The 25,508-nt window shown below is 41.2% G+C and overlaps 1 protein-coding gene across 2 annotated transcripts in view; it reads right to left on the reverse strand.

Moving 5' to 3' along the window:
- LOC124799280 (GPI ethanolamine phosphate transferase 3) overlaps window positions 1–25,508 on the reverse strand; it is a 103,139-nt gene that overhangs the window by 34,319 nt on the left and 43,312 nt on the right. For both annotated transcript variants that reach the window (XM_047262857.1, XM_047262856.1), the window contains exon 3: window positions 21,474–23,249. In XM_047262857.1, coding sequence (XP_047118813.1) covers window positions 21,474–23,249 — 1,776 coding nt within the window. The remainder of the gene's footprint in view (window positions 1–21,473; window positions 23,250–25,508) is intronic.

Raw genomic sequence — 25,508 nt, forward strand, 5'->3', positions numbered from 1 at the left:
GCATCACTCATGCGAAACTCAGCTTGCCCTTTGATATACTGCAAACTATGAATGAAGGGCAACAGGCAGCTACCATGTTTCTAGATTTCCATAAAGCACTGACAAGGTGCCCAATGCAGATTGTTAATAAAAGGCACAAGCATATGGCATAGGTTCCCAGATATGTGAGTGGTTTAAGGCCTTCTTAAGTAATAGAGCCCAGTGTGTTCTCCTCAACAGCGAGTATTCGTCAGAGACAAGGGTATCACCAGGAGTGCCCCAGGGAATGTGATAGGACTTCTTTCATGTACTATACACATAGATGATCTGGCGGACAGGATGGACACCAATCCGCAGTTGTTTGCTGATGATGCTTTGGTGTATGGGAAGGTATCGTAGCTGAGTGACTGTAGGAGGAGACAAGATGACCTGGATCAAATTTCTAGTTAGAGTGATGAATGGTAGCTAAATTTAGAAAACTGTAAGTTAATGTGACTATGAAAAACAAACACATAATGTTTGGATACACCACTCTTAGTATGAAATGGAACAAGCATGAGAAGATTGTGGTAGGGAAGGTGAAAGGTCGATTTTGGTTTATGGGGAGAATTTTGGAAAAATGTCTTACATCAGTAAAGGAGACTGCATATAGGATGCTAGTGCAATCTATTCTTGGGTAATGCTCAAGTGTTTGTGATCTGTAGTAGGTTGGATTAATGCTTTGGGAACTCAAATGGGAATCCCTGGGGGAAAGATGACACTCTTTTCGAGGAATACTATTGAGAAAATTTAGACAACAGGCATTTGAAGCTGACTGCAGAGCCAATATACATTTCGCGTAAGGACCATGAAGATACGTTACAAGAAATTAGGGCTCATATGGAAGCAAATAGACAGCCATTTTTCACTTGCTCTATTTGCAAGTGGAACAATAAAGTTAATGACTATTAGTGGTACAGTGTATCTTCCATCATGCACCACTTGGTGCCTTGTGTAGTATGTACGTAAATGTAGATGTAGATGAACATGTAGATGAGTGGAGTATGTTGAAGGAGTAAAAGTTAATTGTACCTTTGTTTCCAATAAATCACATTTTTTACACACTTCTCGTTATTTGCTTGCCACACCTCGTATATCTACCTTGAGCTTTAGTGTTTCTGTTTTCAAATTTTTTACCTTCCCTAACACATTCAAACTTCTGAAATTCCATGCGCTGAATCACAGAATGTTTGCCCTTTTGTTGGTTATTCCATCATTTCCCATGGTCACCTTCTCCTTGGCAGTTTTCTCCTAGAGATCCAAATGGGCGCTATTCTGCAAATCTTTTGCCAATGGAGAGATCACCCTGGCACTTTTTCAATTACAGGCCACATATCCTATAGATACGCCTTATGCGTCTTTAATGCAGTGGCTTCCATTGCCTTCTGCATCCTTATGCCATAGATCACTGCTTATTCAACCACCTCTTACAAGCAGTTTCCCACCCCATGGTCAGAAGAGAGCCCTGAACCTCTGTCTGCTCCTCCATCCTCTTTTACAAGGTTGTTGGCTGGACAAGGGTGACTTCTTATGCTGGAATGCTGCCACTGATGATGATTTTTATTCAAAATTTAAGCAGTGGCTAAGTTTGAACTCAGGATGTTTTTATTACTACTCTAAGAAACTACCCCTAGACCATGGGTCCCAAAAACTTAGTGATTGACAAAAGATTACAGATTTTTCCTTGGCAAATCCAAGAACCCAGCCTCTCTAAATTAATACATGGCTGTTCAGCTGTTTTTACTGACAACAACTTTTCATATTATGTTGAATGCACAAAGTACTTGGTAACACTACACTGCAACCTTTGTAACAGATTACCACCATCTTCCAATCTCACTATTAACATCTGTGAGTTCTAAGATCTTTCTCAAATCTTCTATATCACATCTGTTGATAAAATATGCAACATGTGCACTACAGAAGTAATCTCTCAATCTTTCAGAAGCTGCATATGTGGTGTGCATCTGAAATGTCTGTCCACATCTAGCTAAGTGCCAGAAATATAACTGAGTACTTAGTACACATGGAAATATTGATCCATTTCTTATTCGTACAGCAAACATCTTCAGTTACTTAGATACAGATAACTCATCTGCCTTCCTTCTCTATTCAGCTGGTCACCACTTTACATACAACCACATGCTTGCTGAGTAATAGAAATAACATATCAAGAACTCGAGAGAGGACAGAAAAGTTCACAATTGCTCCCACTGTTCACTCACAATTCTTTTATTTATTGTAAAGAGGTATATGACAGTGTACAATGTGAGCTAGAGCTGCTCAGTTTCATCACCACCATCAACCAAACAAACATCAGTAGTGTTCTGAACAAAGCCAGATCCACAGATGATCTGGAGGGTGGTGTGTCCTTTATCCTTCAGTTTCTATTATAGTTCTTTTCCATTTACTTCTGTCTTCAGTTTCTTCTTTCAGCTGTCAACATTTTCCATTGATCCCTAATTCATCAATCACTTGTGCTCTTCTGTTCACTCTGGCTTTTCCTTCTACCTTATCTTTTAAACAATGATGTAGAAAACACTTCTCCCTCAAAATAAGGGTTATACAATTAGATTTTCTGCAGAGGACTTTTGTTACAGATTTCTTTTAATCAACTGTGTTTCATCAATTATTTTTTCCTGTAATTTTATCTTTCCTGTTCTTCTCTAACAACACATCTCAAAGCTGATATTTGCAATCAGTTTTTCTTAGGGTCCAAGTTTCAGATTGCCAGCACGGTAGCTCAGCATGTTCGGTCAGAGAGCTGCTCGCCCTCTGTAACTAAAAAACTGAGTAAAGGAATCAACGATCAACTTGAACGGATGTCTCGTGACATCCGCCTAGACCAAACGCAATGAACAATACTGAACAAAATGAAAAAAGATCCATTCAGTACGACAGTACATCACATGTAAGTAATATTTAACAATTTTTTTTCTTCAGTGCAATATAATAAATGGCTATCCTTTTGTGAATGACATGCAGCTACAGACATAAAAATATTAAATATGTCTCTTGATGATTTTAGACACACCAACAACTAGTCATTGGAACTTCCAGAATACCGATAACCACAGACCTACCTATATATCTATACTACAAACCAATGTGAAGTGCATGGCAGGTGATGCTTGCCAATGAGCTGTTTCTCATTTCATGCCTTGCTATTGCTGTAATTAGTCTAATATTGTTTCCACACTCCATATGGGAATGATACGTAGGGGGTAGTGATATATTCCTAGATTCCTTACGTAGGGCTGGTTTTTTAAACCTTTTACTTAAGCTTCCATGAAATAGTTTAGGCCTATCGTCAAGCACCTGGCAGATAAAGTTTTTTCAGCCTTTTGTGACACTCTCCTATGGTTCAAACAAACCTGTGAACATACATGCTGACCTCCTTTGTATAAAATCAACGTCCTGTTTTACCCAATATGGTACTGAGTCCAACATAATTAATTAATATTCTACGATGGGCTGAACAAGTGTTTTGTAAATAATGCCCTTTGTAGGCTGACTGCATTTTCCCTGTATACATATAGAGCAGATAGAACAATCAACCATAAGAATCACAGAAATATCCACCAAATAAAACACATTCCAAGGTCACTGCCATCAGCACTACCTGGAAATGCACAGCTGCGAGATTACCGAGCTCTGTACTTAAACCTTCTGGAAAGATATCAGTTCAAACTTCTGGACTGATAGGCTGTGGTTGATAAATAAAAGCAACTTCCTGGCATTCTGTCTCCTACTGCAAGTGACATTTTTGGAGACAAAACAGCAGCTTCCCCTCCCCCGCCTCTCCTCTAATGGAGATGGCTGGCTGAGAGAGGATGGAACCTGTTTGAGCCAGTTGTAATTATGTGTTGCCATTCTTTATTCTTAAAATTTCGGTGCTTATTCAGTTTTGATCAATTTTTGATGCAGGGTGAGGGAAGATGATGTTTGTCGTCTTATTGTTGAATTCCGGCATTAACCTTGTGTTTGAGGAACAGTATATCCCTGCAGAAAAAACTTCAGCTGTATTATTAGCCCGATGTCTTCTGCATCTTGTCATCTTCCTCCTGTTACCTGTACTCAACTATATTACTGAGTATCTATTGCCATAATAAGGGAAAGGCAACTGCTCTACCTATGGAGGACTGGTGTGTGGGAGACAGAAACACATACAGTAGAGTCTCGATAGTTCAAAGCTCCAATAATCCGAGCCTCTTTTTTAAGCTGCAACGATCTACTTTCTTTTTTTTACTGACAATGATAAATAATGAAAACATCACTACAAAAGATAGATAGAGTGAGTACAGCTCAGTGACAAAGCAGACAACAATGCAATCAACACCGACGATTAGCTCACTGCCCTGTTGCACGAACACCTGTTGTCGGCATGGCACGAAACACCCCGACTGCTGCCGGCTGCTACTGATCAAAACTGGGGAGTTCATACGCTGCTGTAGTTCCCAGTACCTGTACTGTACAGTGTTGTGTGTCGTTTTGTTTGTTGACTGTGTGTTCTGTTGTACAGGGTTATTACAAATGATTGAAGCGATTTCACAGCTCTACAATAACTTTATTATTTGAGATATTTTCACAATGCTTTGAACACACATACAAAAACTCAAAAAAAAATTTTAGGCATTCACAAATGTTCGATATGTGCCCCTTTAGTTATTCGGCAGACATCAAGCCGATAATCAAGTTCCTCCCACACTCGGCGCAGCATGTCCCCATCAATGAGTTCGAAAGCATCGTTGATGTGAGCTCGCAGTTCTGGCATGTTTCTTGGTAGAGGAGATTTAAACACTGAATCTTTCACACAACCCCACAGAAAGAAATCGCATGGGGTTAAGTCGGGAGAGCATGGAGGCCATGACATGAATTGCTGATCATGATCTCCACCACGACCGATCCATCGGTTTTCCAATCTCCTGTTTAAGAAATGCCGAACATCATGATGGAAGTGCGGTGGAGCACCATCCTGTTGAAAGATGAAGTCGGCGCTGTCGGTCTCCAGTTGTGGCATGAGCCAATTTTCCAGCATGTCCAGATACAAATGTCCTTAATGTTTTTTTCGCAGAAGAAAAAGGGGCCGTAAACTTTAAACTGTGAGATTGCACAAAACACGTTAACTTTTGGTGAATTGCGAATTTGCTGTACAAATGCGCGAGGATTCTCTACCGCCCAGATTCGCACATTTTGTCTGTTCACTTCACCATTAAGAAAAAATGTTGCTTCATCACTGAACGCATCCTCTTCCATGAGCTGTTGCAACCGCGCCGAAAATTCAAAGCGTTTGACTTTGTCATCCGGTGTCAGGGCTTGTAGCAATTGTAAATGGTAAGGCTTGTGCTTTAGCCTTTTCCGTAAGATTTTCCAAATCGTCGGCTGTGGTACGTTTAGCTCCCTGCTTACTTTGTTCGTTGACTTCTGCGGGCTACGCGTGAAAGTTGCCCGCACGCGTTCAACTGTTTCTTCGCTCACTGCAGGCCGACCCATTGATTTCCCCTTACAGAGGCATCCAGAAGCTTTAAATTGCGCATACCATCGCCGAATGGAGTTAGCAGCTGGTGGATCTTTGTTGAACTTCGTCCTGAAGTGTTGTTGCACTGTTATGACTGACTGATGTGAGTGCATTTCAAGCACGACATACCCTTTCTCGGCTCCTGTTGCCATTTTGTCTCACTGCGCTCTCGAGCGCTCTGGCAGCAGAAACCTGAAGTGCGACTTCAGCCGAACAAAACTTTATGAGTTTTTCTACGTATCTGTAGTGTGTCGTGACCATATGTCAATGAATGGAGCTACAGTGAATTTATGAAATCGCTTCAATCATTTGTAATAGCCCTGTACACCTTACAAAGAAGAGTGCTGTAACAAAAAAGAGGAAATTTGTGCCTTTGCATCTAAAATTAGAAGCACTAAGACGACTTGACAAAGGAGAAACAATAAAAAAAACTTGCTCTTGAATATGGTGTCAGTGAAATTACTGTTGGTGACTGGCAAAGAAACCGACTTAAATTGGAACGGTTTTCTTCACAGAAATGCTCACACGAATCTCTCAGTCGAAGAAGATAAAGAAGTCAGACTTCGAAAAAACAAGTGAGGCATTGTTCATGCGGTTTACCCAACAGAGACTGAAGGGTGCTCCGATTTCTGGCCCAGTCTTGCAAGAAAAAGCTTTGTTTTTCAGAAACCAGCTACAGGAAGGAGATGACAATTTTGCCGCTAGTGTGGGCTGGTTTGACAATGGAAGAAGAGGTATGGAGTGTGTCAACTAGACGTATGTGGAGAAAAACTCTCTGGTGACACTCAGGCCGTTTCAAAATTTATCATCGAGTTTAAAAAAATCATAACTGATGAAAATTTGTCTAATGAACAAATATACAACTGTGATGAAACTGGGCTAAATTTTAAAATGTTACCAGCGAGAACACTTGCTTCTTGTGAAGAAAAAAGTGCTCCTGGGCACAAAAAAAGCAAAGAGCGGCTCACAGTTATGGCAGCTTCAAATGCAACTGGAAACCACAAACTAAAACTAGATGTGATTGGGAAGTCTGCCAAGCCAAGAGCATTCAAGAATGTATCCATCTCAGCTCTTCCGGTTGTCTATACACATCAGAATAATGCCTGGATGAATCAGGAAATCTTCAAGAACTGGTTTTTTAACTCATTTGTACCTGACTGCAACAATTTTTTAAAAGAAAGGGGACGGCCATGCAAAGCAATTTTGCTCATGGATAATGCGTCCTCACATCCAAGTGCAGGAGAACTGCAGTGCGACAGTATCCGTGCCTTGTTTTTCCCACCAAACGTTACCTGTCTCATTCAGCCCATGGATCAGGGCGTTCTGGAACGTCTAAAAATAGTATTGACGGCAATTGCTACAGTCAATCCTGCATTCCGAAGACAACGAAAGCATTGTAGGAGCTTTGAAGAAAGTGAGAAAGTGACTTTGAAGAACTTCATCTACTGGATTAGCGAATCTTGGAGCGAAATAAAGTCAGACACAATTTGTAAGTCATGGAGGAAAATTCTACAGGAAAGTATGCCAGACACAGAAACTGAAGATTTAACAGATGAGGACGATCAATCATTGTGTAATTTAATCAGAAGATTGCTAGGTTGTGAAGAGGCAGAAGAGGTGGAAGTAGGCGAGTGGTTAAATTTGGATGAACAGTTGGAAGTGACAGACTTCTATAATTGAAACGGTTAACATTCCATCGCAGTGTAAGAGTGACGAGGCAGAAGCTGCAGGGATGATGAGTCACACCGATGGCTATGCTGCTCTCGAGGCCGCCATATGCTACATGGATCAACAGCCTGAGGTGACACCAACTGACCTCCTGCTCCTGAGACGGTGGCGTGACATTGCCGCAAGGAAACGTTGCAGCTTTGCCAAACAACAGACACTTCACTATTACTTGTGTAAATAAATAATTATTGTTATTCTGCCAATGCAACTGCATGTGTAAATACTTTTATTTTAATGAAGTTCATATTTTGACCTGTATTACTTACTTACAATACCATAATATTTCTTTTTCCCATTTAAATTTCGATATTTCGATAGTCCGAGTTTTCCATAGTTCGAGGTGGTTCCAGTCCTGTTCACCTCGAACTATCAAGACTCTACTGTAACAGCAAACAGTTAACATTAGCTTGGTTAGATGGAGATGGTGAGGGGGTAGGGAAGGACACAAGAGACAAGCTGGGGCAATATGATGATGTGAGACACGTCTTCTGCCAGATGACTCAGCACCTGAACAACAGGATGAAAAGAATTCAGAGGGTAGAGCATATAAGGGATAGAGAGCGAGAGAAAGGGAGAGGGAGGGAGGGGGGGGGCAGAGAGAGAGAGGGGGAGAGAGGGGAAGGGGGAGAGGGGGAGGGAGGGAGGGAGGGAGGGAGTCCACATGAGGGAGGGGGGAGGAAGAGTGGTGGGAGAGTACAGTGCACAGTATGGATGGGGAAGGAATGAGAGAAGGGAAAAGGCAAGGTAGGGCACTGGGAAACAAGTTAGTGGAGGTTTAGGCCAGGGAGACTAAAAGAGGCAGAATACACCGATGACACAATTCCCACTCGCACAGTTCAGAGAAACTTACGTTGTTAGGGAGTATTGAAATTTCCCGTGTAGTGAAGCAGCTGTTAAAGTCATCAGTGTTGTGGTGTGCCACATTTTCAGTAAATGGGTGGTCAAGTTTGCAGTTGGCCACAGTTGGGCAGTGGCCATTTAAGCAAGTGGGCATTTGGTTACTTGTCATGTCCTCATATAATGCTGTACAGTAACGGCAGCAAAGCTGATATATAACATGGCTGCATGACCTATGAAGTGCAGCATTTGAGTAGAGATGGAAAAGGGTATTCCAATTATTGTGTTGGCAGCAGAAAATTACTTTGGGGATGTGGGTATGGTATCCTTCTTCTCAGTGCATGACAAAAGATAGGTGATGCCCTAATGGAGGATGCGCTGGAGCTCTTCACGGTCAGGGTGGTACTGGGTGACTAGAGGAGGGCTGGTCGGTGGCTGGTTAACAGGGTTATTGATGTCAGAGTAGGAAATTTCACAAGTGATCTGTTTATCAAAGAGCTGGCTAGGATATTGTCTGCCAATAAAGGTCCCGGTAAGATTATCGATACATATCGACGGCTCCTGCTTTCCACAGCAGATTTGGCATCTACAGTTGGCACGGTTGTAGGGAAGATTCTTTTGTCATGAAACAGGTGACAGCTGTCAAGGTGGAGGTACTGTTGATGGTTGGTGCATGTGATATGAACAAACATATTTATGGAGCCACCTGAGAGGTAGAGATCAAGATGTAGGAAGATGGCTTATTGAGAAGGACAATGTGAAGTGGATTTGGGAACAAGTGTTCAGGTTGTGGAGGAAGGAGCTTCTTGTTATTATCGTTTTTGTTGTTGTTGTTGTGGTCTTCAGTCCAAAGACTGGTTTGATGCAGCTCTCCATTCTACTTTATCCTGTGCAAGCCTCTTCATACCTGAATAACTACTGCAACCTACATCCTTCTGAATCTGCTTATTGTATTCATCTCATGGTGTGTTTCTACAATTTTTGCACTCCACACTTCCCTCCAGTACCCCTGATGCCTCACAATGTGTCCTACCAATCGGTCCCTTCCTCTAGTCAGGTTGTACCACAAAGTTCTCTTCTCCCCAATTCTATCCAGTGCCCCCTCAGTAGTTATGTGATCTCCCCATCTAATCTTCAGAATTCTTCTGTAGCACCACATTTCGAAAGCTTCTATTTTCTTCTTGTCTAAACTGCTTATCGTCCATGTTTCACTTCCATACATGGCGACACTCAATACAGATACTTTCAAGATGGGACTCCTGACACTTAAATCTATACTCGATGTTAACAAATTTCTCTTCTTCATAAACGCTTTTTTTGTCATTGCCAGCCTTCATTTTATATCCTCTCTATTTCGACCACCATCAGTTATTTTGCTGCCCAAATAGCAAAGTTCATTTACTATTTTAAGTGCCTTTCCCTAATTTAATTCCCTCAGCATCACCTAACTTAATTTGACTACATTCCATCATTTTACTTTTGTTGATGTTCACCTTGTATTCTCCCTGCAAGACACTGTCCATTCCATTCAACTGCTCTTCCAGGTCCTTTGCTGTCTCTGACGGAATTACAAAGTCATCAGCAAACCTCAAAGTTTTTATTTCTTCTCCCTGGACTTTTATTCCTACTCCAAATTTTTCTTTTGTTTCCTTTACTGCTCATTCAATATAGAAATTGAGTAACATCGAAGATAGGCTATACCCTGTCTCACTCCCTTTTCGACCACTGTCTCCTTTCGTGCCCTCGACTCTTATAACTGCCATCTGGTTTCTGTACAAATTATACATAGCCTCTCGCTCCCTGTATTTTACTCCTGCCAACTTTAGAATTTGAAAGAAGGTATTCCAGTCAGTGTTGTCAAAAGCTTTTTCAAAGTCTACAAACGCTATAAATGTAGATTTGCCTTTCCTTAACCTATATTCTATGAGAAGTCATAGGGTCAGTATTACCTCGTGCAATCCTACATTTCTCCAGAATCCAAACTGGTCTTCCCCAAGGTCGACTTCTACCAGTTTTTCCATTCTTCTGTAAAGGATTCATGTTAGTATTTTGCAACCATGACTCAGTAAACTGACAGTTCAGTAATAATCACACCTATCAGCATCTGCTTTCTTTGGAATCGGGATTGTTATATTCTGAGAAGGAAAGTTATTACTCACCATATAATGGAGGTGCCGAGACACAGATAGGCACAACAAAGAGACTCTCACAATTATAGCTTTCGGCCATTAAGGCCTTTGTCAACAATAGACAGACATACTCGCCCACGCTGCTGTGGTTTCAGTTACCTGAGACTGCAGTCGTGTGTGTGTGTGTGTGTGTGTGTGTGTGTGTGTGTGTGTGTGTGTGTGTGTGCACGCGCGCACGTACGACTTAATGGCTGAAAGCTGTAATTGTGAGAGCCTTTAGTTATGCCTATCTGCAACTCTGCATCTCTGCTATATGGTGAGTAGCAACTTTCCTTCTCATAATGCTGTTACATTCCATCCAAGATTTTCCATTGTTTAGTTATATTCTTCTTGAAGTCAGGATATTTTGCCTGTCTTGTACATCTTGATCACTAGATGGAAGAGTTTTGTCATGGCTGGCTCTCCCAAGTAGCTCTAAGGGAATGTTATTTACACCCAGGACCTTGCTTCGACGTAAGCGCATTGTCAAAGTCTTCACGCAGTATCATGTCTCTCTTATCATCATCATCATCATCATCATCATCATATACTCCTCTTTCATTTCCATAATATTTCCTCCAAGTACATCACCCTTGTATAGACCCTCTACATACTCCTTCCATCTTTCTGCTCTTCCATCTTTGCTTACTAGTTTTCTGTCCGAACTCTTGATATTCATACAGGTGGTTCTCTGATCTCCAAGGGTCTCTCTAATTTTCCTGCAGGGAGCATCCATCTTACCCCAGTGGTATATACTTCTAAATCCTTACATTTGTTCTCTAGCCATTCCTACTTAGCCATTTTGCACTTCCTTTCGATCCCATTTCTTAGACGTTTGTATTCCCTTTTGCCTGCTTCATTTATTACATTTTTATATTTTCTCCTTACATCGATTAAATTCAGTATCTCTTGTGTCACCTAAGGATTCCTAGTAGCCCTCGTCTTTTTACCTACTTGATTCTCTGCTGCCTTCACTATTTCATCTCTCAAAGCTACCCAGTCTTCTTCTACTGTTCTTGTCAATCATTGGTCCCATCTCCTTAAATTCCAGTCTTTTTGCACTTTCTTTGGTTTTAATCTGCAGATCATAACCTACAAATAGTGGTCAGAGTAAACATCTGCCCCTGGAATGTCTTACATTTTAAAACCTTGTTCCAAAATCTCTGTGTCACAGTTATACAGTGTGGTCCATTGATTGTGACCGGGCCAAATATCTCACGAAAAAGCGTCAAAAGAAAAAACTACAAAGAACGAAACTCGTCTAGCTTGAAGGGGGAAACCAGATGGTGCTATGGTTGGCCCGCTAGAGGGCGCTGCCATAGGTCAAACGGATATCAACTGCAGTTTTTTTAAATGGGAGCCCCCATTTTTATTACATATTCATGTAGTACGTAAAGAAATATGAATGTTTTAGTTGGACCACTTTTTTCGCTTTGTAATAGATGGCGCTGTACTAGTCACAAACATAATGGCCCACAATTTTAGACAAACAGTTGGTAACAGGTAGGTTTTTTAAATTAAAATACAGAACGTAGGTATGTTTGAACATTTTATTTAGGTTGTTCCAATGTGATACATGTACCTTTGTGAACTTATCATTTCTGAGAATGCATGCTGTTACAGCATGATTACCTGTAAATACTATATTAATGCAATAAATGCGCAAAATGATGTCTGTCAACCTCAATGCATTTTGCAATACGTGTAGCAACATTCCTCTCAACAGCGAGTAGTTCACCTTCTGTAATGTTTGCACATGCATTGACAATGCGCTGACACATGTCAGGTGTTGTTGGTGGATCACGATAGCAAATATCCTTCAACTTTCCCCACAGAAAGAAATCCGTGGACGTCAGATCTGGTGAACGTGCGGGCCATGGTATGGCTGTGCTGGACATCCATCATGTTGGAAGTACATTGCCATTCTGTCATGCAGTGAAATATCTTGCAGTACCACTGGTAGAACATTATGTAGGAAATCAGCATACATTGCACCATTTAGATTGCCGTCGATAAAATGGGGGCCAATTATCCTTCCTCCCATAATGCCACTTCATACATTAACCGACCAAGGTCGCTGATGCTCCACTTGTCACAGCCGCTGTGGATTTTCCATTGTCCAATAGTGCATATTATGCCAGTTTATGTTACTGTTGTTGGTGAATGACGCTTTGTTGCTAAATAGAAAGCATGCAAAAAATCTGTCATTGTCCGTAATTTCTCTTGTGCCTAGTGGCCGAACTGTACATGACATTCAAAGTTGTCGCCATGCAATTCCTGGTGCATAGAAATATGGTACAAATGCAATCGATGTTGATGTAGCATTCTCAACACCGACATTTTTGAGATTTCCGATTCTCGTGCAATTTGTCTGCTACTGATGTGCGGATTAGCTGTGACAGCAGCTAAAACACCTACTTGGGCATCATCATTTGTTGCAGGTCGTGACCGATGTTTCACATGTGGCTGAACACTTCCTGTTTCCTTAAATAACACAACTATCCGGCGAACGGTCCAGACACTTGGATGACGTCATCCAGGATACCGAGCAGCACACATAGCACACCCCATTGGGCATTTTGATCACAATAGCCATACATCAACACGATATCAACCTTTTCTGCAATTGGTAAACAGTCCATTTTAACACAGGTACACAAAGCAAATACTGTCCGCACTGGCGGAATGTTACGTGATACCATGTACTAATACGTTTGTGATTATTACAGCGCCATCTATCACAAAGCAAAAAAAGTGGTCCGACTAGAACATTCATATTTCTTTACATACTACACAAATATGTAATGAAAAATGAGGGTCCCTATTTTAAAAAACGCAGTTGATATCCGTTACCTGTGGCAGCACCATCTAGCGGGCCAACCACAGCGCCGTTTGGTTTCCCCCTTCAAGCTAGACAAGTTTCATTCTTAGTAGTTTTTTCGTTTGATGCTTATTCTGCGAGATATTTGACCCAGTCACTATCAATGGACCACCCTGTATAATCCATCTCAAACCTTCTGGCATCTCCAGATACTTTCCACATATAAAATCTTTCGTCATGATTCTTAAACCAAGTGTTAGCGATGATTACATTGTGCTCTGTGCAAATTTCTACCAGGCGGCTTCCTCTTTCATTCCTTTTCCCCAATCCCTAGTCACCTAGTATTTTTACTTCTCTTCCATTTCCTACTATCGAATTCCAGTCCCTTATGACTATTAAATTTTCATCTCCCTTAACTATCTGAATAATTTCTTTTATCTCATCATACACATCCTCAGTCTCCTCCCCATGAGTCCAGATCATGAAAATGTTATGAATGAATCTGAACCACACAAGGGATTCTAAGCACTGACGTGTTTGAAAGAACGGACACCACACAATGATCTCTTCAGTGAAGATGCACACCAGGCTCAAACTCTTTTGGGAATCGGCACAAAATGCAGTGAGTAAGAAGGATAATCAGAAAGGGACACTACATTAGTAGTGCGTGGGAAAGTTGAGAATTTAGGTCTGATGGGAGGCGTGCTAGAGTGGTCCATGCAGTTGCAATGACCACTGTATCTGGAGGGCTCAATGGTCAGAGCATCTGCCAAATAAGCAGGAGACCCGGATTCGAATCCCAGTACAGCACAAATTTTCAACTTTCCCCATTGATTTAAATCAATATCTACTTGTTGCCAATGTCTAAGTCCTCTGTGTCTTAGAGCTAATTAAATTTTTGAGTTTTTTTTTAAGATTAATTGAATCAAAATGGTTCAAATGGCTCTGAGCACTATGGGACTCAACTGCTGTGGTCATAAGTCCCCTAGAACTGAGAACTACTTAAACCTAACCAACCTAAGGACATCACACACATCCATGCCCGAGGCAGGATTCGAACCTGCGACCGTAGCGGTTGTGCGGTTCCAGACTGTAGCGCCTTTAACCGCTCGGCCACTTCGGCCGGCATTAATTGAATCATTTAAGGTCAGGTTTCAAGAAAAATGAAACAACGGAAACTCCAGGTCGGAATATCAACAATATAAAGATAAGGACACATTGCTACTTACTGTAAAGATGACACACTGAGTTGCAGACAGGCACAATGAAAAGACTCTTACACATTTAGCTTTTGCCCAATGCAACACATTCTTCACACAAGCAAGCACACCTCATGCACACATGACTACCACCACTGGCAACTCAGCCCAGAATGCAACTGTCACATTGAATGAGGGCAGCAATCTGAAGGGGGCAGGGAAGGGCGAGAGGGGGCAGGGAATGGGTGGGTGGGTGGGGAGGGGGGCGAACAGTTGTGTGCAAGGTGTGGGGTAAGTAGGCAGTAGGTTACTGTAAGTTGAGGCTGGGATGATTTCAGGAGCAGAGAATGTTTTGTAAGGATAACCCCCATTTGTCAAGTTCAGAAAAGCTGGTGGTGGAGGGGAGGATTCAGATGGCCTGGGCTGTGAAGCAGCCACTGACGTTCAGCTGCATGTTGTGCAACAGGGTGGTCCAATTTGTTCTTGGCTACAGTTCAACAGTGGCCACTCATCATGATGGATGAACCACCCCCTGGCCACCTTCCAGGAGTTCCTTACCTCCAACTTGAGCTCACCGTCCTTCCCTAGAGCCCTTCCTAAAGACACCAATCTTTCGGCAGAAGAGAGGACAGCCATAAACAGCCTCAAAATAGATCCTGTCCTAATGGTCCTATCTGCAGACAGAGGCTCCACCACTGCCATCATGAACTGCAGTGACCATCTGGCGGAAGGCCTCCACCAACTGTCTGACTCATCCATCTATTAGGTCTGTGCATTCCATCCCAGATGTCCACCATAGCTTCCAATCCCTGCTTAAAACCATAGCCCCTTCCAAGAACCTCTCTGCTCAATCCATTTTTTTCTTCACCCCTACAACATCCTCCACACCCACCTTCTACGGGCTCCCCAAAATCCACTAATCCAACAATCCCAGATGCTCCATTGTAGCTGGTTATTGTGACCCCACTGAAAGAATTTTGGCCCTTATTGACCAAAACCAACCAACTGTCCGAAATCTAGCTTTCCACATCAAAGATACCAACCACTTACTTATACAATTCTCCACCATCCCCAATCCTATAACTCCGGGATCCCTAATCGCCACTGTTGATGCCACTTCCCGAGACACCATCATCTCTCACGACCGTGGCCTTGGTGCTACTGACCACTACCTTTCCCCAACATCCTTCAGACTCCAATGCACTACCTCATTCCTCATACACCTCACTAAATGTATCCTAACACACACCTACTTCTCCTTTGAAGGGAAGATATATAAACTAAACTGCGGCACATGCTTCGGCACCCACATAGCACTTGCCTATGCCAACCTGTTTACAGGCCATCTACAGCAACCTTTCTATCCTCCCAATATGCCAAACCCTTGGTCCAGTTCAACTTCATTAATGATATGTTCATGCTCTGGACTCGGGGCCTACACTCCCCATCCTCATTCTTTCACAACCTCAACACCTTCTCTCCCATCTGCTTCACCTGGTCCCCTCCTATACCCAGCATGCCACCTTCCTGGAGTTGAGCTAGTCCTCTCTGATAGCTCAATCCACACCTCTATCCACATTAAACTCACCAATCACCAACAGTATCTGCATTTCAACAGCTGCCATCCCTTCCACACCAAAAAGTCCCTCCCATACAGCCTGGCCATGTGGAGATGGCATATCTGCAGTGTGCCCAATATGCTGAAAACCTCACCAAGGACTCCACAGACAGGCACTTGCCCCCAGACTTAGTCCGCAAACAGATCTCCTGTGACATTTCTCCAGACACACCCAATCCTCCCACCATCCCTAAGAAACAAGTACCACTCCAGACTGGAACAACTGAACCACATCCTTTGTCAGGGTTTTGATTATGTATCATCATACCCTGAAATGAGGGTCATTGTACCAAAGATTCTATCCACTTCTCTTAAAGTAATGTTCCGTCACCCACCCAACCTCCACAATATCTCAAGTCTGCCAACCGCAACCCCTTACCACAGGGATCATATCACTATGCAAGACCCAGGTCAAAGCTGCCCAAACCACCCACCCAGCACTTCCTATTCCAGATCTGTCATAGGCTGATCCTACACTGCCAGAGACTGAGGCCACCTGTGAAAGCAGCCAGGTCATGTACCAGCTGTGCTGCAATCATTACTCAGCTTTTTATATTGGTATGACTACCAACCAGCTGTACACCAGGATGAAATTCTGCCACTAAACTGTGTCCAAGAGCAAAGTGGACCATGCTGTTGCATAATATGCAGCTGAAAATCATTGGCTGCTTCACACAACCCCGGCCATCTGGGTTCCCCCCTCCACCACCAGCTTTTCTGAACTTTGGAGGGGGGAGTTATACTTACTACATGTTCTCTAATCATGAAGTTATCCCAGCCTCAATCCGTAACCACATCTGCCACAGAACACAGCTTCTACCCCAATCTCCCCCCCCCCCCCCTCCCCCAACAAACCTATCTCCTAATCCCTATTCATGTCCCCTCACCCTTATTGTGTGCTGCCTTCCACCAATGCACCTGTCCATCATTCCCTTCCCTGTCCCTCTGCCTTGCCCCCCCGCCCCCCTCCCCTTCCTTTCATAGTCTCCCGAAGCTGCACCTGGCAGTCTTGTCATGCTTTCCTCCTGCTCACTACGCCAGACAGCACTCCCCCCCCCCCCCCCGCCCCCACTCATACCCTGCTATCCCTCGCCTTGCTGATGTTGGCAGGCACATGTGCATGAGGTGTGCTTGCTTGTGTGAATGAATTTGTGTGTGTGTGTGTGTGTGTGTGTGTGTGTGTGTGTGTGTGTGTGTGTGTGTGTGTTTCATTTCTGAAGAAGGCTTTGGCCAAAAGCTAAATGTGTAACCGTCTTTTTGTTGTGCCTATCTGCAATTCAACATGTCATCTTTACCTTGAGTAGCAATTTATCCTTTTCCTTATACTGTTGATTTTTTAAGAGAAATGGTTAATCCAGTAATGAGGTGGATCAAGTACTCCATCCAAGATGGAGAAAACCTGGACTAATAGAAACAACGGCTGTCAACTGGGACAGTTTTCTTTCTGCACGTTAATAAAATTACAGATTGCATTGGGAGTGTGTTGGGGAAGTATGTGGAAAGGATCTCCAGACCAATCAGGAAGATAAAGGAATGCTTCAGAATGACAGAAATTGTACGGCACCAACTAGTGACTTCTGGCACATACAAAATTTCATGATTTCATGTAGCTGAGGGCAAGTATACATTGAAACCACAAAAAGAACTGATAACAACTACTTAACAAAAAAAAATAAAATTCCTGAGATGGGCGTTTTGTAGAAGATAACGCATTATTGTGCTCACATGTATATATAGGCTATAGAGAGTCGCAACCAAAATACTAATTTGAATAGGAAAGTCCCTAAAATGATTAAATCAAATAAAGTATGGATATTGACTTTGCTTCAACAGAATGACAATCTACTACTTTCAATCAAGAATAATGGGGGTGGAAAGTGTTAATCACATAATCTGCATCATTTGATGAATGGTGGTGTCCTCTATGTCCTCTATGCTGATCTATGGGCGGTAGGGGGGGAGGGGGCATTGAGCCCTGGTTGTAGTTGTCGTCTTACCTCCAAATATGTCTCCCTAGGTCAGAGATGAAACTTCAGGGAATAGCTTTATATGAGGGAGGTTCAAATATAAATGGTATTTTTGTTCCTGAACATCAACAGTTGGTAGGGCTGGCCCTGCACTTCTGCTATGCTTAGGTGGGACCGTTAGAAGTGAGGAGAGAGTGCTGTTAGATAAATCCTGCTGTTTCGTCAGTAACGCTCATGCTATCTTAGCAACAGGTGCACCCCTCCATTGCGCAACGCATAATCATCAAATTTCTTGCATGTGAAGGAGTTACAGCAGCAGAAATTTGCCAAAGATTGACTGCACAGTTTGGTGATAAAACATTATCAAGGACACATGTTTACCTGGCATAAAAAGTTCAAGGAAGGACAAGAACATGAGGAAAATCAGCAACAAGATCGCCCTTGGACCAGCATTACAGACACAAACATTTGTGCAGTTAAAGACATTATTGACGACCATCGACGAGCGAGAATATCAGAAATTACACAAAAAGTCAGAATCATCGCAAACGACCTACAGTTCCGTAAAGTGTGTTTCAGATCAGTCCCTTAACTTTTGACCAAAAATCTGAAGTTGAGACATCTGGAGGACTGTCAGAGGCTTACAGCAAGGTTTGCACAAGATGACGCATTTTTGTGTCGGATCGTCACCTGCGACGAAACATGGGTTCACCACTACAATCCAGAATCCAAACAAGCCAGTAAGAAGTGGCGGAGGAGGAAAGTGGAGGCAGCACCAGTGAAAGCCAAGACTCAACTGTCAGCTGGCAAGATTCTTTCAAAAGTTTTTTTCGATCAGCAAGGTGTCTTGCTGATTGACTTTTTGTATGAGAGATGGACAATCAATGCTGCTTACTACTGCGAACTGTTGAACAAGGTGAGAGTTGCATATCACCGCAAAAGTCGAGACCAATCGATTCGACGGGTCATCTTTCTCCACGACAATGCACGACCCCACACTGCAGCTCTAACTGCTACAAGCTACAGAAAATGCACTGGACTACACTTGATCATCCTCCTTACAGCCCAGACTTACCATCGTGTGATTCCCATTTATTCAGACTGCTTAAAGAAGCTCTAGGATTAATCATGGATTTTGATTAATCTCAGGAATGCTGTAGAGGGACACTCTGAATATTTAGCTAGCAGTTTTTCATGCCATGGCCCCTACTTCCTGAGGAAATCAATGTTGAAGTTTTGCGAATATTTCCTATACTCAAACCATTAGTCATGTTTCACCCAAGCTTGTGTAGCACAGTGGCTAAGGTTCAGTCTTACCACACTAGCATTACGGGTTAAATTCCTGCCTCAGAACTATTATGCCTCCCCCTTCCCTCAAGTTCATCATACAGAATATCATTAAATGATACACGTCATGCAGAATTATTGAAAAAGAGTTATTTTCGCTGAAGGAATTTCATTAATAAAACAATCATTACAGCACACTTTCCTCGACTGTCTACTCCATTTGTGCTTCATAGTTAAAATTGTAAATATTTAAACAACATTTGCTTCCTGTATTTCCTGTACATGATCTCACCTCTTGTTGTCCCCTCTCCTCATGGATCATGGAACTCTCAGGCTCTGTAAACCACCTGGTGGCATTTGTTGCCAGCATCAGTTGTTTGCGACACTCGTCAGTGCTGTGTTTGTCATAAGAGTAACGTGAAATGGAAGGAGCAAATGATTCTACAGAAGGACAGCCAAATGAAGAATCATTGGAAGTAGAAGTTTGTGATGGGCAATCGAAAGACGAAATCACTAACGCCATTAAATACACCAAAAGATTGCTTCACAATTTGAATATTCTTACAAATACACCTCCGAGCACAATTTCCACTAATTCCATTGCAATTGGAGTTTGAAGAGTTTGCAGTCACATGGAGTCTCTCAACTGAAACATAAAGCAGCTCTCTATCAATGGAAAACAAAATGTAGAATGAGGAGGAAACCATTTTGATATGTGGAAAACTAGTGACCGTGAAACATCCGAATGACTCCCCAAAGCTAGGTAGAACATGGAGCAGGTAAACCACATTAACAATAAATGCACTTCATACATGCTGTAAAAGAGAACAATTTGTGAAAATATTGTCTTTTTTTCTGTGATCAGGTAACAACACAGACTCTGCAAAAATGGGCAATGAACGCTCCTTTTCCACTTTCATCAGATAATTTCAATTTTCTGACCAGCTTAGCTTGGATCGAGCAATTTAAAAATAACAGAAATGAAAAATAAAAGAAAATTTATTTTTTTAATTTAAAAATCACATAGGATCAGACAGAGGAAGGCAACAAAATTTATCAGCTCCAAAGATTTCACAACGACGGATGGAGTATTAGCACCTGCGCAGGATGGAGTATTAGCACCTGTGCAAGGACTGCTGATGCTGATGAAAGTTACTCATCCCTAATTTTTATCTCAAATGCGTAAGTGATACTGACCAAACTGGCTGCCAGCACCAACTGACTTACAAAAGATCCCTTGAGGAACAAGGAGCGAAAACCATCTCCGTGTAGAAAAAAGATATGTTTTGGTTGCTTCTGTGACAAATACCATACTGAATTCTGCTCTTGTATGGCAAGCAACACAAGCAATAGAGTAAGGCAATTGTGTAATCTATTCCGTAACAAACAGAAAACACATTTTAAGAACGTGTGCCATATTGATTGATTTATAAATGAAATTACTATGGCAAGAATGACTATTATTGAATAATTTTGCATCAAATATACTATTTAATCATTTTATGTATGATGAAATTTAAAAAAAAATTATTATGTGGATAGGAACTGAACAAGGACTGCCTGCATGGTAGCTGTGAACGTTAGCCAATGTGCTACACTCGCTTGGGCAAAACATGACTGCACAAAACTTTAACATTGAGTTTCTCGGAAAGCAGATGCCTTGCATGGAAAGCCATTAGCCAGGTACTAAGGGTAGGTCTCTGTATAACATACCTAAGACTCATTAAAATCCATTATTAACATCTCTGATGGTTCCCTTGTTAGTTAAAAAGGAAGGGCTTACCTCTGCCAACAGTACAATCTTTAATTCAACTCCATGCTGTTCAAACAAATCTTCAAGTTAGTGATAAATTTATTTACATGTTTAGTAAATAGCAACATTTCCCATTAGTAATACAATGTTTCATCTGAATACATATTTTCTGAAAACATGGACGACAAGCATGAGGTTACTTCGAAAGTGAGGAATTTTTGTTTTTTTTTCCTGTTTAACAAAAGTGGAAAACCTGATAGTTCTGTTAGACCTGGTTCTCTGTAACTATGAGAAATTGTCTGAAGATGGGCAACACTACCTAAAACCATTCAATTAGACATAACAAAAACAGCAACTGGCAGACAGATAAAAAGTACATTTTTTCTGTACCTGAGCATTAGCTGTAGTAACTATAACATAAAATATTTTATACTGGGAAAATTAATGAGAAAGAATCATCAACACAATAGTCTCAAAAGAAATATGATGTTGTAAGTAAAATACTATTAATACAATTAAAATACAACATAAAAAATTTCAAAAGCAGATGCTGACTTACCAGCTGTTTGAGATTTTTCAAACTGTCCCACTGACAGCATAGCCAAAACTCCAGCTGCTGTTGACACCATCAACACTAATGATGGTGCCAGCACATCCCCATGCAAAAGTGCAGCAAGAAGAGAAACAAATACTGTGAGTACAACAAATGCTGCACTATATACAGTTGCTAGTCCATAAACAACTGGGAAGTTTTCAGTACTGTTTATCTGGTCACTGTTTACACTGCCATTCATTTTATTTTCACGGATCATACTTCTCACATGTTTGAATAAATTAGGAATCACATTCTCCTGTCCATAAAAAGATATAATTTTCTCTTTCTTCTTTGGAACAAGATATACACACAGTGGTTCAACACACAAACTAAAAACTGCAGCAATGATAAGTGTAAAGATAAACCATGGCAAAACTTGCAGATGCCAGGGGAAAAAAACATTATTTTTTGTGTCTCTGGGCAAGCTCTGGAGCACCCAAAAGCCACCAGTAGAAACTACTATTAAATTAGGGCAATACTTAAAAAGTGTAACCGTTGTCGAATACGCAGCTAAGTTCCCACAACTCCGAAGCCACAGTCTTGCTACTGTGACAAATGCAGCAAGACAACCAACAGTGAAAAGGCACTCGGCATTTCTGTATTTATTTCCCACAGTTGCAGATGCAGGAGATTTATGAGTAATGAAAGGCCCACAGTTAACCTGTTCTTCCCTACATCTCCAATAATAATGGGACAGCCGAATCATGATGGTCAATATCGCTGCTAAACTTAGAATTTTTAATCTAGATGGTGACAAATGCAATTTAGAAAATGATGATTTCACTGTCAAAGTCTGACTCTGCCTCGGGGATTTAAATTCATACAATATTATCCAAATCAAACTTGTAACAAAATATGATACAACAGTGGCTTCCTCCACTACAAAACTGTTGGAAAACACAGAAAATAAACCACATATGAGAAGAAATCTAGCAAATATACTTGGAATATCATTTAACTTTTGCTGGTTATACCAGTGTTTTGTTATAGATGCCCAATTCTGAATTATAATGACACACATGAAAAATAGTGATATACATCCCATAAAAAAGTAAATGTCCTGCTCTAAATTTTCTATTGCATTAAAAGAGTCCGAAAATAAAACTCCAACAGTGGCCAAACCCAAAGCAAAACACATTACAATAAGAAATGCATCACTAATTACATCTATTAACAAATTACCAGGTAAACCATCAACAAGCAGGTACGAAAAGAACAGCGTTAAAAAAGTAACAATTAGGCCTCGAGACATGGACAAGGGATCAAAATGAACCCAAACTTCTTTACACATTTCTTTTAGAAATATTAAATAATCCTTTGCAAGTTGGGCAAAGTTTTTAAAACTCTCTTCACAATCAACACTTTTCACTTTCTGTACAAGGTAAATATACTTTTCATCTAATATATCAAGTTTTTCTTTTGGCAACTGATTGCTTTCATTAGAATACTGCTGGATGTAGTGTGAAGCTTGCTCCACATTTTTCCATAAATACCACAGAAGTGTTTTCCATTCAGGAAAACTCCTGCTGTTCGTAGAAAGAGAAGGCAGTGCATCCAATATCACAGTGCCTAGGTTGGGAAATGGGATATCCACATCCAGTATTGTAGATAATGTTGGTACTAGGTCCACTTGACTGACTACACTAGAATAAGGCACCATACTAGAAGGTACAAGTGGAACTGACGAGTACACAAATAAGGCTGCTGTAACTTCTGCTTCACTGTCTCCACCATGGTCACCTGAAAATTAAAACACTGAATTAATATTTTACATTTTTTGCTAAAGCACTGAGATAAACACATTATTAAGGGGGGATGAAATGGATTTTGGTCCAAAAAATCGGTTTTTCAAAAATATTATTTTCTTGATCCACACAGTTGAATCTATGTTGTGTGTGAATTTTATAGTGATAGCAGCTTTAGAAATGCCTTTAAATTGATGAACTGATTAACTCTGCACTGGCAGCTACTCCCACCTTTTCCGACATTTGGGAAACAGCTTGCTTCAGCAGAACTTGTTTCAGTGTGAAGGCTATTTTCTTTTGATATTTCTGGCTGACATCTATACCTTTGGCTGAAAACTTTCTAGTATGTGTTTTATTTATGTTTTAACAATACTAACACATATTAGTAGGAGGAAGGCTGAATTCGCAAACCTTTACGTGGAAGTCAAGATTTATGCATAATGGGTGATGGGAAAACTGTGTTTAGGAAACGTAGGTTTCATGGAAATCAGTTTACCAACAAAAAAGAGGAAGGAGCTCGAAATGAAGAACATAAGCTCTCAGCCTCAGTATCAAAACTTGGGACAGGAGAATTGTACAGGTGCGTGAATGATGATGATATGGATTCCACTGGATTTAGACGATTTGATTTAGAGCTTCTCTGGCAGGCTATAAAGATTTCATGTTCACGTGTTAGCTGTAAAAATATGGAATGGATGATTGTTGTTGAAGAAAGAAGAGTGGGAATAGCTTGTAGTTTTAAATTGATTTGTAATTCATGTGGCTATGAATTTTCATTTTCCTCCTCCAAAAAAACTGACACTGGTACCTATGAAAGCAATTTTAGGTTATCATATGCTCTGAGGTGCCTTGGACAGGGTAGGTTTTCTCAACAAGCCTCCACCTTGTGCAAGGTTTGAAAAAAATAAATAAAAAGTGACTGATGCTGTGTGCGATACTGCAAAAGTTTCTATGGAGAAAGCAGTGGAGGAATTGGGGGGGGGGGGGGACAAAAAGGAAGATTCTGGTTTGAAGAAAGCAGTGGAGGAATTGGGGGGGGGGGGGGGGGGGACAAAAAGGAAGATCCTGGAGTAGATATTCATGACAGTGAATGTCCTACAAATGTTACTAACCTGTGTGTGTCTGTAGATGGGACCTGGATGAAAAGGGGTCACACATCTCTGTATGAAGTTACATCTGTTATTGGTATTGCCTCAGGTAAAGTTTTGGATGTAGAAATTATGTCTAAATACTGCCACCAGTGTGCAACAAGGAAAATGTCCAACAATGAAGACAGTGAGAAACTGTGGCAAGAAAAGCATGCAGCAGCATGCTCTAAAAATTATAGTGGCTCAAGTGGAGGCATGGAGGCTGCTGCAGTTGTGAGGATGCTCTCCAGATCTGAGAACCAATATGGTGTTAGATATACTAAATCCTTGGTGATGGGGACTCCTCTTCGTTCAGAGCTATAACAGATAAAAATCTGTACAGTACAACAATAGATAAGTTGGAATGTGTTGGCCATATCCAAAAGAGGCTTGGTGGTAGGCCCTGTCACTTGCTGAAAGAGAAGAAAGGTGAAGTACTTGAGGGTGGAAAATCACTAGGAGGAAAAGGCAGGCTTACTCTGAAAGAAATTTATTCTCTTCAGTTATTTTGTGAGAGAGGTATAAGTAAAAACACACATAATTTAGAGGCAATGAGACATGCTGTATAGGCAATTTTTTTTCTGCAAACTATCCACTGAACAGACACCAATGCACAATCTGTGTCCAAAAGACGTTGGTGTAAGTTCTACTACAGAAATGAGACGTATTCACATAAACACCAATTACCAGAACCTGTTACGAATGCAAATTAATCCCACATTCAGGTTTCTTGCAAACACTGATTTAGTGAGGAAGTGTCGTCATGGAAAGACACAAAATGTAAGTGAAAGCCTCTCAATAATTTAATTTGGATTAGATGCTCAAAAAGGACATTCTGTGGACCTGAAGTACTAAAAATAGATGTCTATGATATAGTTTTATGTTATAATAATGGAAATAATGGCAGATTTGAAGTGCTGAAGAAAGATGGTATAACTACTGATGTGTTTACAACAAAAGCATTTTATACCATTGACGAGAGCAGGGTCAAGAAAGCTAATATATCAATGTCTTACCTGCAAATACAGGGCAGGTATATTTGAAGAGGAGAGAAGAGAAACCTGGAGGATTACGAGTATCAGTATGGAAGATATTAAAATTGAGATAAACGTGTTACATGAAGAAGT

Source organism: Schistocerca piceifrons, chromosome 5 (genome assembly GCF_021461385.2).
Source record: "Schistocerca piceifrons isolate TAMUIC-IGC-003096 chromosome 5, iqSchPice1.1, whole genome shotgun sequence".
Classification (NCBI taxonomy): domain Eukaryota; kingdom Metazoa; phylum Arthropoda; class Insecta; order Orthoptera; family Acrididae; genus Schistocerca; species Schistocerca piceifrons.